Source organism: Sminthopsis crassicaudata, chromosome 2, assembly GCF_048593235.1.
Source record: "Sminthopsis crassicaudata isolate SCR6 chromosome 2, ASM4859323v1, whole genome shotgun sequence".
Classification (NCBI taxonomy): Eukaryota; Metazoa; Chordata; class Mammalia; order Dasyuromorphia; family Dasyuridae; genus Sminthopsis; species Sminthopsis crassicaudata.
In genome coordinates this window covers 260,147,940-260,166,418 of record NC_133618.1, presented here as the reverse complement: position 1 = coordinate 260,166,418, position 18,479 = coordinate 260,147,940, and the positions used below count along the sequence as shown (strand labels likewise).

Below are 18,479 nucleotides of genomic sequence, written 5' to 3'. Positions count from 1 at the left end.
AGAGTAGTTTCTAAAATACGCAGTAGGACATACTTATCAATCTCTTAGAAATCAAGGAACTTCCTCCTCTCTGGTGTTCCTTGAGATTTCTGATGACTACTACGTAGCATAATTTAATTTCAAAGTCTACTAACAACAGTCAATATAGAAAAATGAACTTTTGTAAAAAGTAAATATAAATAAAAAGTAAATATTAGAACATAATCTCAAGCTCCCAGTTCCTTTATTTCAGGTCAGGAAGGAGAGAAGATCGAAACAGGACTTGTGATTTTTTAAAAATTACCAACCAAGTTAAATTTAGTTTCTTTTGTTACTGTAATAATGACAATCCTTGGGAGATATTCCCAACTAGAAAAACTGATTCACAGGGATAACTGAGCAATTTCTTCTTTTGACTCACTACATTAACATGACAAGATTTAATGTGTCTTCATGCCTAATCTCCAATCAGGCTCTTACTGAACCAAAACAAAGGAGAGAAATTTTTTACTAATGTGGTTGAGGAAAGATGTTACAAGAGAGATATATATTTATCTAACATAGTTTTAAAAAACCTCAAAAGTCCCCAGAAAGACTCTGTACAATGACAGAATTAGTCTTTCTTCTTTCTCTTAGGAGTTCTGAGAAGCAAAGCAAAGAAATCACAGTATAGTGCATTGGGCAGCTTATGGAGAACTTTCTGAAAGAATACTTAGAGACTATGTCCCCAGAGAAGGCGGATCTTGAAAAGAGGGAAATTTCTGGCACTGAGTTTTCCCATGGCACTGTTCTCCTTCTATAGACAACAAATTAATCCTTCAAAGAGCTGTGTTTGTGGACTCAGCCAATTTGCACTTATGATCCATTCCTCATTTTTCTAGCAAGCCTAGTTTATTAGTAATACCAACTCCATTTCTCCATCCTTTCTCTAGGAGGAGAGATATCAGGTAGAATATTAGTTTTTCCTCAGATATCAGATAGAACAGTAGGTTTTCTCTTTAGTAAAAAATTAAGGAGACAAAACAAAGAAGGAAAAATATGACTTTAGGGTTCCCTATCCTGCCCCAAGAAAATACACAAGGTAATGCTTATTTTAAAAGTCATAATAAAGGAAACAAATATCATTGCTAAGCCTTGCTTGTTTCTATGCAGTAACTGGGGGGGAGGAGAGAGAGAGAGAAGAGAGAGAGAGAGAGAGAGAGAGAGAGAGAGAGAGAGAGAGAGAGAGAGAGAGAGAGAGAGAGAGAGAGAGAGAATTTTATACCCACCAAAGAAGTTTGCCATTTGTCACAACTGAAAACACAGTATTTGCGTTTGTAAACTTTGGATACAAAGCATGAGTGAAAGATGCAATTGTCATCTTGGAGAAGTTTTCTTTCTGTAACAACTAAGAGGACTAAATAAAATGAGAATTCAGGTCTTGCCTCAGTTATCTGGACAATTCCCACTGAATGACCAATTTCCAGGCATGCACTTTGTTGTGGCTATTGGGAACTAATTTTGAAGAAAAAATACCTGATATGGATCTCTGACTTATTTGGATTATTTTGTCTGATATCAGATTTTTAAAGTTACCAAAGGTAAAAGAGTTGAATAAAATAAATAGATGGGGGTCCAAATTCAACTAATTATCATTTGTTTCATAAAATAAAACAATGTCTTTCAAAACAGCTTGTTTACATAAACTTAGCTCCAAGATCACTTAACCCACATCATATAAACCACTGAAAATTAAAAGAAGCTACCTGCCTTTTCTGGCCACTGCATTTGGAGAAAACCAATTGGACAGCAACTTTCTGCAGTCAGGAAGACCAGCAGGAAAATGAGCACAGGTGAGTAATACTGCATTCTCAGCTTTGATTTGGTCCTAAATGCATTTTTATTCATTGAATGGCATTGCAAGAAAGAAGGATATTTAGAGCTCTGACAATTAAAAATGAGCATCCTGAGCAGCAGCTGACTCCCACTAGCAATAAGTCTAATTAGACAGATTAGGCACAAAGTGTCATATTTCATAGAGTACTGACTTAGAACCAGAAAGAACTATGTCCAAAGCTTGCCTCAGACACTTACTAGCTATATGAACCTGGACATATCCTACGTTTAGCACAGTGCCTGGCACACAAGCACTTAATAAATGTGTGTTTACTGACTACCTTTCTCAGTCACAATTTCCTTATCTATAAAATGAGGATAAAAATAGCACTTGTCTCACAGAGTTGTTGTAAGGATCAAATGAGATAATGAAAGAAGAAGTAAGTTTTAAAAAGTAATATTGGTTTAAAAAGTAATATTGAGAAGACAAAACTGAAAGACTCCTTTAAAGATGTGAACTAAGTGCATAAGTACTTTGTAAGAATCCTAACAACAAAATAGAAATTAAACAGCCTACACAGTTTTATATATGATTCATAGTTATAGAAGGAATGGCCACCTTACCACATGTGAAATTGACTTTCTGAACTGTACTGTACTTTATTCAACTTCAACTTGATTCAGCCCCATGATTTTACTGGTCAAAATCTTTTGCAAGTTTGATTCTATCATCTATATGAAAGCTATCTCTTTCAGCTTTGTGTAATGTGTAAATTTGATACATCTACCATTTATGTCCTTATCCAAAGCATTAATAAAAATGATATGAAAAAGGTCAAGAACAAATCTTAGAAGATTCATTGGAGCTTTTCTTATGAATTGATAAAAAAAACCATAAATATCTCTTTAAAGTTAGATATTAAACCTGTTTCATATCCATCTATATGTAACATTGTCTTGCTCATCTGTTTATCACCAGCACAGCAAAGATTTCACTAAAACAAATTGTTTTTACAGAATAATTTACACTCTACTAATTTAATGAGTCACTATCATTTTAGAATATTTTATTGAGTTATCAAGAGAAACTTCATCTATTTATGCTTTTTATAAAAAATCAGTTTCAGGAGAAAGACTTTTCAGTCAATCAGTTGAATTAGCCAGTGAAGGATCTAGATTCCTTTGTCACTACCTTAGACATATTTCCATCCTTCTAGAAAGCTACTGTATCTGCTATGGCTTGATTTAGAATTGCATGCTCATACCCATGGATATCTATACACACTTATGCTTGCATGCATGCAAAAACACACACACACACACACACACACACACATATATATATATAGGCACACACAGAGACCCATTCATTTATTAATTTGCATTCACTTAAATTAATTTTACTCTTTTTTTATTTCTATTTTTATTTATTAATTTCCCATATGTTGCAGCAAGCCCAAGCCCTGTGTTTGAGAAACTTCTGGACAATAGTTTCCACCTAACATAAACAGGTAGAAAAGCAGATAATGGAAATTAAGACAGAAGATGAAGATTTCTATTGTTGGAGAAGAACTATATACCCAGTTTCTATAATTATATTAGAAGGACTTCTGCAGGATTATTTAATTCCAGACCCAGCTCCAATTTAGTCAGTTGGATATTAATCCAGTTCTAGGATTCTGTGGACTGTTCCCTCACTCTCTGTTAACTATATTTCACTGAATTTCACTGAAATTATCTATCAATTGAACCTTCATTAGAGTGATTTATTCATAGAATTAACTGTTAACTAAGTCAAACAATTATTTGTAAGTCATGCAGACCCAAAAATAATCAATAGAGAAACTTGTTATTCTAGCATATTCCTAGTTCTCTGTCATCATTTCATAATCTAAGGATGTTTCTACTAAGTGAAGAACTGCAAATAGCAACTTTGGTTCTTAAAAAATGAGGTATAACTCTATATTTTTTATTTTAATATAATTTTAATACATGTACCATTGCAAAATTTTCTGTTCCAAATTTGTCTCCTTTCTCCCCAAAAATAGCAAATAATCTGGTATAGGTTAAATATGTGTAATTCTTCTAAACATATTTCTATGAATATTTCATATTCCATCAAGGAGATAAATGCACTAGTAAATTAGATAAATAATAAGTATCATGTAATTTTTAAGAGGGAAGAAATTAGGGGGGGGGATCAGGAAAGATCTCAGGTGAAACAAATAAATTTCAGCTAAGCTTTGAAAAAAGCTTGAAATCTAAAAGGTAAACATGAGGAAGAAGTCTGTTCCAAGAAAAGGGGCCACTACAAAGATAGAGGGGAAAAAAGGAATATTATATGTGAGCAATAGTACAAATGTCTGTTATTATTAGAGTTCCATCTTAGCAGAGTGGATATTGAGTAAAACTTGAAATCAGTAAAACTGTGTTCAAATCTTAAATCAGATACATATTTACTATGTGACTCTGGAATACTCATGCTGAGCTTACACATATTTCCCTAAAAATAAGAGAATTTTTATAAAGCACATTGCAAACCTTTTAAATGAAATGTGAGTTTAAACAATACTGTACAATTCCCTGTCAAAAACACACGATGTTTTAGGTCAGAAATATTTGTCACATTTTTGTTGATGATGTTAATCTTAAAATAAAAACATTAACAAAAAGAAAGGAGGGAAGGGAACTTTTATTAAAGGTAATGATACAGATTTGTGTGACATAGAACTTCCTTGGAGGATAATGTATAGTCTATTTTGAAAGTAGCATCTGCAAAAGCTTTGACTGGAATGTGAAACAGAAGCTAGATTGTGTAAATCTAATTTTTCAATTCTCTATTATAACCCATTCTATAGTTGAATAATTGAAGAACATCCCCATAAAAGTTTTTTTTCTTGTTGTTGTATTTTGTTGTCCTTTTTTTGAACCATCTGCATTATACCAAATGAAACAATAGTCACAAAACTTTTAGAAATGGAAGAATCCTTAATAAATCTTCAAAATCAGGGACTCTGTGAGAGATAAGGAATGGTGCAGCCTGTCTCATGGTCATTTCTGTCTTTTCCATAGAGTCTGGAGCCATGAATGTTTCAGGAGGAAACAGAGTGACTGAATTCATCCTCCTGAGTTTTCCTTGTCCCAGGGAAATACAAATCCTCCTCTTTGGGGTGTTCTCTTTGACCTATGTCTTGACCCTCATGGGGAATGGGTCAATCATCTGTGCAGTGAGGTTGGATCAACACCTTCACGTCCCCATGTACATCCTGCTGGCCAACTTTTCTTTCTTGGAAATCTGCTACATTAACACCACTGTTCCTAACATGTTAGCCAATTTCCTCTCTGAGACCAAGACCATTTCTTTCACTGCCTGTTTTCTCCAGTTCTATTTCTTCTTCTCTACAGGTACCACAGAAATCTTCTTTCTTTCCCTCATGGCTTTTGATAGGTACCTAGCCATCTGTCAGCCTTTGCACTACCCCACAATCATGACAGGACACTTTTGCATCAAGCTAATATTCCTCTGCTGGGTGAGTGGTTTCCTCTACTTTCCGGTCCCTATTTGCTTCATGGCTCAATTACCTTTCTGTGGTCCAAATATTATTAATCACTTTCTCTGTGACCCAGGACCCCTGTTGGCTCTGTCTTGTGCCCCTACCCCAGGAATTGAACTTTCTTATGCTATCCTAAATTGTCTCCTCATCTTTGTAACCTTCCCTTTTATCCTTGGATCCTACACATTAGTATTCAGAGCTGTCTTGAAAATTCCTTCAGCAACTGGAAGGAAGAAGGCCTTCTCCACTTGTGGCTCCCACCTGATTGTGGTCTCCCTGTTCTATGGGACGCTCATGGTCATGTACATCAGCCCCAACTCTGGAAATACCACTGGTTCACAGAAAATTTTCACTTTATTTTACTCAGTAGTGACTCCATTGGTGAATCCCTTGATCTATAGCCTACGTAACAAGGAAATGAAGACTGCTCTAAGAAAATTCCAGATGAGAATAAAAACCATCTATGGAAGATGAAGCACCTATAGTGCATTTCTCTATAGTATTTATCTGATCTCTTGCCCTGTTCTCAATCAGGTGTTGCCATTTCCTTGCATATAGCTGTGGAATCAGGACTGAGTCCTCCATTATTACAATTCTCTGTCCCATCAGGTTACAGTAGTAGAGCATGTAAATGAATAGTAGATAATGAACTACACTTGGAGTAAGAAATACCTATATTTAAATCCCACCTGCAAAATGCAGTAGCTTTGTTACCTTTGGAAAGGTTTTTTGACTTTCCTGAGTCTGTTTCTTCATCAAGAAAAATGAATGACACCCTTAACAGTCTCTAAGTTCCCTTCCTATTCAAAATCAATTATCCTAATTAAATTGAGACTGGCTCAGAATGAAATTCACATCACTGTACTCTGACAGCTTTCTCTTTATTTTTAGCTATGTTTCTGAATGTATTTACCCATTCTGACTTCTGATAACTTGTTAATTTCTCCTGTGTTGTATGTGATTCTCTGTGTCCTTTTTTGGCATTTTCTTGGTAAAGATATTGGAATGGTTTTTATTTTCTCTCAGGGAAGAGACATGATGACAGAGAAAAGGCAGCAACTCACCTGAACTCTCTCCAAAACATCTTTAAATAACGCTCTATAACAATTCCTGGAATGGCAAAATACACAAAATGACAGGGTGAGATAATTTTTCAACCAAAAACAACTTAAAAGCTGCTGCTGTTAACCCATTCTCCAATTGATAAATAGATATGAACAGACAATTTTCAGATGAAGAAATTGAAACTATTTCTAGCCATATGAAAATATGCTCCAAGTAATTATTAATCAGAGAAATGCAAAGTAAGACATCTCTGAGATACCACTACTAACCTGTCAGATTGGCTAAGATGACAGGAAAAGATAATGCTGAATGTTCGAGGGAATGTGGGAAAACGGGGACACTGATACATTGTTGGTGGAATTGTAAATACATCCAGCTATTCTGGAGAGCAATTTGGAACTATGCTCAAAAAGTTATCAAACTGTGCATACCCTTTGATCCAGAAGTGTTACTACTGGGCTTATATCCCAAAGAGATCTTAAAGAAGGGAAAGGGACCCACATGTGCAAAACTGTTTGTTGCAGCCCAATTAGAAGTGGCCAGAAACTAGAAATTGAATGGATGCCCATCAATTGGAGAATGGCTAAATAAATTGTGGTATATGAATGTTATGGAATATTATTGTTCTGTAAGAAATGACCCACAGGATAATTTCAGAAAGGCCTGGAGAGACTTAAATGAACTAATGCTGAGTGAAATGAGCAAGACCAGAAGATCATTATATATTTCAACAACAATACTATACAATGATCAATTCTGATGGACGTGGCTCTCTTCAACAATGAGATAAACCAAATCAGCTCCATTTGTTCAATAATGAATAGAACCAGCTACACCCAGAAACAGAAGTCTGGGAAATGACTATGAACCACTACGTAGCATTCCCAATCCCTGTATTTTTATCTGCCTTCATTTTTGATTTCCTTCACAGGTTAATTGTACACTGTTTCAAAGTCCGATTCTTCTTGTGCAGCAAAATAACTGTATGGATATGTATACACATATATTGTATTTAACATAGACTTTAACATATTTAACATGTATTGTTCTACCTGCCATCTGGGGGAGACGGTGGGGGGAAGGAGGGGAAAAATTAGGCCAAAAGGTTTGGCAATTGTCAATGTTGTAAAATTACCCATGCATATATCTGATAAATAAAAACTATTAAATAAAAAAAGAAAGAAAATACTTCCCAAGAGCAAGCATTTTGATGTTTATTTATTTTTTTGATCCTTGCTGTTTGTTCTGTATTTGGGAGATTAAAAGATGTGTTATTGCCGCTAAAGAAAAAAAAAAAAAAAAAAAGGCAAGGATAACATTGATGACCTCAGATGAAACAAGAACAAAAATAGATCTGATTAAAAGGGAAAATCAGGAAAACTATATTTTCCTAAAATGGTAACATAGAAAATGAATAATGTAAAATTTTTCATATTTCTCTGATAAAAGCTTAATTTCTTAAATTATAGACCAAGTATACTATTGAATTAAATTTGTAAAAAATAAAATAAAATAAGAGCCATTTCCTAATTGATAGATCATAAAAGATATAAACAATCAGTTTTTAAGAAGAAGAAATCAAAGCTATCTATAGTCACAAGTCACTATTGATTAGAAAAAGGTAAATTAAAATAATTTCAAGATAACATTACTCACTTATAAAAAATGACAAATATTAGAAAGATGAGGGGAAAATAGATACTAATCAATTGTTGATTGCATAGTGAATTGGTCCAACCATTTGGGGCATAATGAAGAATTCAAAGAGAATTGAGAAAACGCAGGAAATAATATCATAACTTCAAGTTTGCAGAATTGTGTTGATTTTTGACCAAAATAACAGATAGAAAAACAACAATCAAAACATGGGCATTCTCATCAATAAAATGAATTATTGAGACCTTAGAGGACTCTTGAAGTATTCTTCCACATAATATCAGAGGCATGATGAACTATAGGAATGGAATGAGTCACAGATCAGCAGATGTGGCCAATGTTAAAATTGATTAAAAAATAAATAACAATGTGTTCAAAATATTTAATAGATTATTCAGTCAAAAAGAAATAAGTATAACTTTTATTGTATACTGTTATATAGCTACACAAAAAATATTCAATTATTTGCAGTTTGTAAGCAATGAATGACTGAACATTGAATAAGTAGCTTTATGATTCCAGCACTATTAAATTAAGAAAAATTAAAACACAAGGGTTAATGTTGCAAAATTATCCATGCGTATCTTTTGAAAATAAAAAGCTTTAATTAAAAATATTTTTAAAAGATTTGAAATCCTAAAAAAAAACAACAAAAGTTAAATGACAATTATGACATCATAGAATGAAAAATTCATGGAAAGAATGGGTTGTGAATTAAATATTGAATTATCAAGTGGAGTTTTTTGCTATTCCTTTTTATATAGGGAATGATATGCACAAAGGCACAGAAATAGGACCATAAAGTAATTATCAAACAATAATGAGTGATTGACTGGAGTATCTATCCGAATAAAATGTGAGAACCTTGATGTCACAAATAATTTTACCTTTCTTTGTATACCAGGTGTCCAGCACAGTGTTTAATACATAATAAGCATCAAATAGATGCTTGTTGATGATGAATATGAGAAGGTTCTCCCTTTAGACAGATTGAAGAAATTTGTGTATGTCTGTATTTAGTTAATTACAACTGTAGAATCAGAGAAGTTCTATAGAACTATTTTAAAATAATGAGTGTTTTAGAACTTCATTAAATAGGGAGGAAAATGAAAAATAGGAAATAAGGCAGGCTGTCATGGTCATTTCTCTCCTCTCCACAGTCTAGTAGGTTTGAACATATAAGGTGTAAAGAGAGTGACTGAATTCATCCTTCAGAGTTTCCTCTGTCCTAGAAAGATACATGTTATGTGCCAGAACTCTGAACTTGAAACAAGGATTATTACAAGGTGCTAAATCAGTGGAATTGATGAGATGGTTATCTAGTTTAGTGATTGTATTTAATTGTTCTCTAAGTTCAGTATGATTTATTTAATCTTACAATAAATAATGGTTTCCTAGTGATATAATGATAAATTTATATTCAGTGAGCTCAAACTCTCAGAGGAGAGGAGAGATTAAATTCCATCTTTGGTCAGGCTCCTGGAGGCTGGCCTGGCCGCCTGCACTTCCCCCACTGAGACCAAAGCTACTCTGAAGGCCATGAGAAAGCTAGCTGAGCACCAGGAAAAGGAGACAATAAAGACTTTTGGACTTTCACACCTGGCTATTCTCCTGGTGATTACTCTGCTAAAAGGAAGGCTGCTCAGAGATCTCCAGAAAACCGAACTTAGAACACTACAATTATAGGTTCTGCTATCTGGGGTATTTACTATAGCCTATGTCCTGACCCTGGTAGGGAATGGGTCCATCATCTGTACAGTAAGAATGGATCAATACCACCATACTCCCATGTATATTTTACTAGCCCACTTTTCCTTCTTGGAGATATGTTATGTTAACACCACAGTTCCTAATATGTTGGCGAATTTCCTTTCTGATACCAAGACCATTTCCTTCAATGTTTCCTCTGATTTTACTTTTTCTTTTCTACAGGTGTCACAGAGCCATTCTTGTTATCTCTCATGGCTTTTGATAGGTACCTGGCCATTTGTCAGCCTCTGCATTACCCAATAATTATGACTGGATGTTTTGGTATCAAACTAGTGCTTTTTTGCTTTTTTTCCTCTGCTTTCCCATCCCTATTTCATCTAGTTTACCTCTACATATTACTTTCAAATTTGTCCCTTTCAACTCATTATATTTATAATTACTATTATGACTTTTAATTTGCCATTTCCCTCCAACCTATACTTACTCTTCTCTTTGCTTCCCATCTTCTCTTTAAAAATGTGTGTTGTTTCTGACTTCTTCCCTTAATTTATCCTTTCTTTTATTCCTTCTCTTTCAGTTAACCCTTTCCCTCCAGTTTCCCTGTTGAGGGAAATGCATTTGTGTACTGAACTGTGAGTATGTGTGTATTTGTGTGTGTGTGTTTGTCCAGTTCTTTGACCAGTTTAGAAAAGAATGAGATTCACTCTTGCTACTATCCAAACAATCAACACTCCCTGTTGTATACATTTCTGCTTACATACCTTATTTAGTTGAGGTAATTTTGGCCATTCTTCCTCTCCTTTCCCTTACTTTCCTTTCTTCTTTAAAAATTAAGCAAAATGTAATAATATCACTTTCAGACTCTCTGTCTAATTCAACTCCCTCTGTCACCAGTTGATGATGATAAAATTCTAAGGGAATAAACATTTCCCCATATCAGAATGTAAATAATTTAAACTTGTTTAATTCTTTATGGTTGGTTGTTCATGTTTATCTTCTTATGCTTCTATTGACTTTTCTTTTTCTGTGTTAAATTCACTCTCTTTCACTGAGAATACTTAGAAATCCTTTATTTCATTAAAAATATATTTCTCCCTTTATAACATTATACTCAGTTTTGCTGGGTAAATTGTTCTTTGATGTAAACCCATATCTTTTGACTTCTGGTATATATTACAAGCTCTTTGGTTTTTTTATAAGTGACTACTAAGTCTTACATGATTCTGACTATGGCTCTTCAGAATTTGAATTCTTTGTTTTGGGCTTCTTGCAGCATTTTTCTTTAACTTGCCAGTTCTGGATTTTGGTTCTATTATTTCTGAAAATTTTATTTTTTGGTTTTATTTCAAGAGGTGATTGATGGATTTTTTTTTTCAATGTTTACTTTTCCCTCTGTAAGAGATGTGAACAGCTTTATTTTACAATATCTTGAAATCTAATGTCTAGACTTCTTTTGTACATGACTTTCAGGCAGTGCAATGATTTTTCAAATTATCTCAACTTGATTTGTTTTATGTCAATTGTTTTTACTATGAGATACCTCACATTCCTTTCTATTATTTCTTTTGATTTTGTTGTAATATTTCCTAATGTCTAAGGGAGTCATTAACTTTTATTTGGTTAATTCTACATTTTAGAAAATTCTTTTCTTTGGCAAAGATTTTTATTCCTTGTTCAAAAATTTTAATTCTGTTTTCACATATTTCTTCCATAATTCTCATTTCTTTTCTCATTTTTTGTCTATCACATTATAATTTGTAAAATCCTTTTAGTCCTTTTTTATCTCTTGTTTTTTTCTTTTTTAAGAATTCTGATTGCCTTTGGTAAATTTGATCAGAAAAAGGAAAGAGGAAAATCAAATTGTTAGTCTTACAAATGAAAAAGGGGATCTTTCCACCAATGAAGAGGAAATTAGAGAAATAATAAGGAATTACTTTGCCCAACTTTATGCCAATAAATTTGATAACTTAAGTGAAATGGATGACTTCCTCCAAAAATATAGGCTTCCTAGATTAAGAGAGGAGGAGATAAATTGCTTAAATAGTCCCATTTCAGAAAAAGAAATAGAACAAGCTATTAATCAACTCCCCAGGAAAAAGTCCCCAGGACCAGATGGATTTACATATGAATTCTACCAAACATTTAAAGAACAATTAGCCCCAATGTTATATTAACTATTTGAAAAAATAGGGGATGAAGGAGTCCTACCAAACTCCTTTTATGACACAGACATGGTACTGATACCTAAACCAAGTAGATCGAAAACTGAGAAAGAAAATTATAGACCAATTTCCTTAATGAATATTGATGCTAAAATCTTAAATAAGATATTAGCAAAAAGACTTCAGAAAATAATCCCCAGGATAATATACTATGATCAAGTAGGATTTATACCAGGAATGGTTTAATATTAGGGAAACTATTAGTATAATTGACCATATTAATAATCAAATTAATAAAAACCATATGATCATCTCAATAGATGCAGAAAAAGCATTTGATAAAATCCAACATCCATTCCTACTAAAAACGCTTGAGAGTACAGGAATAAATGGACTATTCCTTAGAATAATCAGGAGCATATATGTACGACCGTCAGTAAGCATAAGATGTAATGGAGATAAACTGGAACCTTTCCCAATAAGATCAGGAGTGAAACAAGGTTGCCCACTATCACCATTACTATTCAATATAGTACTAGAAACACTAGCCTCGGCAATAAGAACCAAGAAAGAGATTCAAAGAATTAGAGTAGGAAATGAGGAAATCAAACTATCACTCTTTGCAGATGACATGATGGTATACTTAGAGAACCCCAAAGACTCTGCTAAAAAGCTATCAGAAATAATTCAGAATTTTAGCAAAGTTGCAGGATACAAAATAAATCCACATAAATCCTCAGCATTTTTATATACCACCAACAAAATGCAACAGCAAGAGATACAAAGAGAAATTCCATTTCAAACAAATGTTGAGTATAAAATATTTGGGAATCCATCTACCAAAGAATAATCAGGAATTATATGAGAAAAATTACAAAACACTTGCCACAAAAATAAAGTCAGATTTAAATAATTGGAAAGACATTCAGTGCTCTTGGATAGGCCAAGCGAATATAATAAAGATGACAATACTCCCCAAACTAATCTATTTATTTAGTGCTATACCAATCAGACTCCCAAGAAACTATTTTAATGACCTAGAAAAAATAACAACAAAATTCATATGGAAGAATAAAAGGTCGAGAATTGCAAGGGAACTAATGAAAAAAAAAGTGGTCTAGGTGTACCTGATCTAAAGCTATAGTATATAGCAGCAGTCACCAAAACCATTTGGTATTGACTAAGAAATAGACCAGTCGATCAGTGGAACAGATTAGATACAACGGACAAAAAAGGGTACATCTATAGCAATCTAGTCTTTGACAAACCCAAAGATACCAACATTAGGGATAAAAATTCATTATTTGGAAAAAACTGTTGGGAAAACTGGAAATTAGTATGGCAGAAATTAGATATGGATCCACACTTAACACCATATACCAAGATAAGATCAAAATGGGTCCATAATTTAGGCATAAAGAATGAGATCATAAATAGATTAGAGGAACAGAGAATAGTCTACCTCTCAGACCTGTGGAGGAGGAAGGAATTTATGACCAAAGGAGAACTAGAGATCATTATTGATCACAAAATAGAAGATTTTGATTTCATTAAACTAAAAAGTTTCTGTACAAACAATACTAATGCAAACAAGATTAGAAGGGAAGTAACAAATTGGGAAAATATTTTTACAGTTAAAAGTTCCGATAAAGATCTCATTTCCAAAATATATAGAGAACTGACCCCAATTTATAAGAAATCTAACCATTCTCCAGTTCTGCTGCTTTCATAGCTCCAAATGGGGATCCATAAATTTTCAATGATCTCAAAGTGATGCACTCCAGGGTAAAATATGTTTAGTGGCCTCCCTATCTGAGCTGTGCCATTTCTTGTGCCAGAATTATATCTTTTGACTTATTTTGGACTAGAAGTTGTAATAGACTGCAACTGGATTTTGACCCTATTAGCCTGCTGGATGACTCTATTTGTTCAAAGCAACAGAACTTCAGTCTTCCATTTGCTATGAGATTCCTGGCCTGGTTATTCTTCCGAGGGCTTCCATGCTAATGGACTAGAGACTAGAAATGAGACCTCTTTCAGCTCCTGCAAGCAGAGTCACATATTTACTCTATTTCTAAACTTATTCTTCACTCAATAGATAGTTGACCCACCAATTGGAAGTAGTCATATAGAAAACTCCCTCTTTTTTCACTTCTTCCTTCTTTTCTTATTTCCTTCCTTCATCCATCACTCCCTCCTTCCTTCCCTTTCTTCCTTCTGTACACATACATTATCATATGCTTATTTACAGATGCTCTTAAAAGCATTTTTTTCTTTTCATTTATACCTCTGAACCCTCCCAAGATATCTTGGAGTTTACTAGCTAGATTTCTTAAAGATCAAGCCTTAAAGAAAACCAGTCTGATTTTCATTAGTTGGTCAACAATAGGTCCCAGGATAAGGCCTGGATAATTTGGTTATTATTTGGGTCCTGATTTACACACATTGAATGTAAATAGCAATCATTTCTGCTTTGATCAGAAACCATGAAGGTCTTCCCCTACCAAATTTATTTATTTGTCTGTTTGTTCATATTTTGGGGGGACTGGGTGAACAAAGGAGATTATTTGGCTTAATTGCTACCTTGTTTTAATCACTGAATGGTTGTTGCCTCAGGAAAATGTTAAAGGTCAAGGTTTCCCATTGCATTCAGGGTCATCTCCAATCATTCTGATCAATATCTGGCCACTGGACCCAGAAGCTGCTGGAGGGAAAAGTGAGGCAGGTGATTTATCACAGCACTCCCTCAGTTAAATCCAATTAACTTACATGCACATGGCATCACCTCCTTAATGGCATGGGTCTTCTTTGAGAATGAAGGACAAATAATAATAATGACACATAATTACAACCACTCTTCTCCTCCAAACCTAGGTCCAGGTCTTCCTCCTAGAAATTCTGTAGTTTCAAAGTAGTGGGCAGTGGGTAACAGAGATACCAACAGAATCTGTTCTGTACCCTCACAGGTTCAGGGGTCCCTTGAGATCTCTTCCTGCCCAGGAACTTCCCAATTTCATGCCTGTCTAATTTCTTGGGCACTGGAATAGTGTGCCTCTGACACACTCTTCGTTAGACTGCATTTTAATTATGCTATAATAAACCATTTTCTAAACATTAGTTCTTCATTTTCTTAAAGACAGCTGCTTTGTCTTCCTTCAATTTGTTCCCAATCAGCATTTTCTCCTCCAAGATTAATTTCCCTAGTTATTTAACTGATTCTCACATTGAATGAACTTGAGGTCCTTTACCATCCTGGTTGCTCTATTCCAGATGTCTTTAAACTTGTGGGTGTATTTTTCTAAAATGGTGTGACCAATACTCCCAAGTGATCAGAAGAAATCAGAATACAGTAATAATTGTCCCCTTTTCATTACTAATAATTACTTAATAAGCATAACTATGTTATGCTTATTAAGGGTTTAAGTTGATTGGTAAGCTTTAAGCCTAGAATAAATAAAAGGAAACAATTCAATTCAATAAGCACTTGAGCACCTAAAATATGCCGAGTAAAAGAGGGTGAGGAGGGAATATAAGAATAAAAATTAAACAGTCATTGCCTTCCAGGAGCTCATATTTAACTTTATATAATGCAAGACTTTGTGGAACTTCTCAGCCCAATACATGAAAAAGACTCAAAATATAACTAGCACTAAAGCAAATTTACGTACATTTATAAAGCCAGAGGTATTGTTTAGTGGAAATATAGCTAGATTTTAAATTAATCAGTTAACATCATATTTCTACTATTTACTACTAGATTATCATGGACAAGTTATTAAACATGTCTGGGCAATGGCTTCCTCATACGAAAAATGAAGGAGTTGAATGTGATCTCTAAGGCCCATTTTAACTCTAAAGTTATGAATCTATAAACAGATGCAAAATGAATAATGAACATAGAATATCAGGGAACATACTTTTAACATTGAAATCTGGAGAAATAATGTAAGAGCAATTATGTTGATCCAGAATATATCCCTGTTAGAGATTGGTCCACACTGCCAAAGTCTCACAAGAAAATGACTAAAAAGAGAATAATATGAATACTGATGATGATGATGATGATAATTAATCATGGTGACACTAACAGCTAGTATGTATATGATACTTTAAAATTTCAAAAGCATTTTTCAGATCACAGCTGATTTTTAAGAGGGCGGCTGAAGAGCACAGTAAACTAAGGCAGAGATGGGTCAGTGGTTCTTTTCTGGCTGGCTGTCTCTCTATCTATCTCCTCTTCCTCCTCCCTCCACAATACCAAGGCCGGATTCATTGAAAAATGAATTTGCTTACTCAATTGCTGTGCTAAAACAAAATCTTTATTGATTAGGAAAGGGACACCTGATTAGGAAAGGGATGCAGCCCACAGTGTTGGGGGACAAAAAGCAGAAAAAAGCCTAATGCAAGGAATAGAATTTTGGAGATTTATTTTATACATGAAACAGGATCATAAAACAGAGTTTGTATTTCCAAAGGACTTTTCTGCTACCTTCAGATATAGAGAAGTTTGTATAAGAAAGAAGTTCCTGAGGAAGCTTGTAAATCCTTTGAAGTTTGTATAAGACAGGAATTTCTCTTAAGGATGTAAAATTCTATTAATCATTTGTGTCTTAGGCTATCTACTTTGACCTCTTCAATTTCATAAAGAGTGATTATTACCCATTTCCAAAGGGAGGAAACTGAGGGCCAGAGAAATTAAATGACTTGCCTTAGTAAAGCAACAAGACATAATATCTGAGGCAAGATGTGAGTTCAATGAAGGATTCCTAATTTCAAGTCCAACTTGCTGTCATCTGCCTGTTAGCAACTAGACTGAATAGCCCTGAGAGGCATCAAGGTGGCACAGTAAATTGAGCCCTAGACCTACATTGAAGAAAAAATTAGTTTAAATACAGCCTTGTACACTTAATAGAATAGTTACCTATTAAATGGACAAGCCACTTAATTTGTATGTCTCTTCATTTTTAAAATGGGGATGAGGAAACAATGTCCACATCTTGTGATCACTGTGAGTATAAATGAAATAATAGTTGCATCACTGTATACTTGCAACAATTTATCCCATCTCCCAAAACATTATCATGGAGATGTAATGGAGTATCTAAACCTAGAGCCCTAGATCCAGATAAAAAGATGACATGCAAGTGGGAGAAAAGAAGGGAAAGAAAAGATTGGGGATTCTCCTCAGCTGAAAGCTTAACCTATACATTTTAAGAGCAGTGAGATGAATTTTCAACCAAATCGAAACATACTCTGATTTGAGAATTGCAAGAAATATGGGTATTTTGTTCCTCAAGACTAATGAGCTCCCAAGAGAGGGAAAAGTTTAATATAATTAATAATCAAACTTGTAAGCTTTCTGAGAAATTTTCAACCTTTCCCAAGGCTATTTTGCCTTACCTGACTTCTATAATAAGTCTTAGTCCTGTGGCACACAAATCAGTAACCCTTGAGACAATCAGTCTATCTCTTACTCTCCCTAACTGCTAGTTGCCTAGTACATCATATGCTCTCAGATTCTATCTTTCTCTCAATGTACATCCCAGGACGTCTACACAGGTGCCTTCCCTACCTGGATGTGAGAAGAAAGGGTCATAAAACACAAAATATCATAAATGGGATTCTAAGGTTTGTCTCTTGCCTCTAGCTCTGTGTAGCTGTGAATAAACAATGATAAGAAATGACTTAAACTTTTGTGAATCTAAAAAGACTCTTCTTTGCTATGAAGGCAAAAAATGGAATTGTAGGAGTTAAAGAGGGAGAAATGGGAGAATGTTGAATGTTTAGATTCAATGGGTCTTATTTCACCTAGATGTCTTTAAGGGTCCCCAAGATAGGATAATTGATTGATACTTTATCATATACACAGATTTGGAAATTACTTAGAAGAAAAAAGTAATAGGACCTGAGGTTCTAAAGAAATGAATCCCTACCACTTATTTGGATCAACTAATTCCGTGGTAGAACAGTGGGCAAAACACTCTATCAGAGGAAGCCATCCAGATGCTCAAAGACCACTAGGTAAGTAATATGACAAATTATTTTGTAGTCTTTGATAGTAACACTTTTTGTTGGTATTCTCCTTAATGTCTTTTTCTGATTTGTTTTGTTTTATTTTATTATTCTACTTCTTCTTATATTAACTGGTCTAGTGTCCTAGGATCCATTTACTCATCTTTCTGAGTTAAAATTTTTCACTTCTTGTTCAACCTATCTAGGCCAATGTCACTCAGAGACTAAAAGGAAAGCCTAGTCAGTGATAAAAAAAAAAAAAATGAAAGGTCCCCAAAATAAAATAAAATATTTTTTAATAATTTTTTTTAAAAATTGAAAGCTCCTAAAAATCTCCCCTGATTAAAATTATCCTAAACCAATGCTGGGGTTTGAAATTTTCTGGAGATCACTGGGTACACTGGGACCATTCCTTAGAGGTGATAATTTGATGTAATCTGAGATAATCATGTGCTGTGGAGAAAAAACACTGGATTTAGAGTCAGAAGATGTGAATTAAAATCACAAATCTTATGCTTATTTAATT

The 18,479-nt window shown here is 34.0% G+C and overlaps 2 protein-coding genes across 4 annotated transcripts in view; both read left to right on the top strand.

Annotated features, from left to right (window-relative positions):
- Positions 1–18,479, top strand: part of LOC141555876 (olfactory receptor 11H6-like) — a 136,670-nt gene that overhangs the window by 115,485 nt on the left and 2,706 nt on the right. For 2 of the 3 annotated variants that reach the window (XM_074289161.1, XM_074289162.1), the window contains 3 exons: positions 1,651–1,811; positions 6,375–6,488; positions 17,811–17,962. In XM_074289161.1, the coding sequence (XP_074145262.1) occupies positions 17,863–17,962 (100 nt within the window). In that variant the 5' untranslated portion in view covers positions 1,651–1,811; positions 6,375–6,488; positions 17,811–17,862. The remainder of the gene's footprint in view (positions 1–1,650; positions 1,812–6,374; positions 6,489–17,810; positions 17,963–18,479) is intronic. The other variant, XM_074289163.1, reaches the window with a different exon arrangement.
- On the top strand, positions 4,878–5,822 carry LOC141555364 (olfactory receptor 11G2-like). The gene has a single exon (XM_074288167.1). It carries the CDS (start codon positions 4,878–4,880, stop codon positions 5,820–5,822), a length of 945 nt encoding a protein of 314 aa, XP_074144268.1.

Bases quoted from the DNA above. Each gene is read 5' to 3' on its own strand.
- LOC141555364 (XM_074288167.1), top strand. From the start codon at position 4,878: ATGAATGTTTCAGGAGGAAACAGAGTGACTGAATTCATCCTCCTGAGT.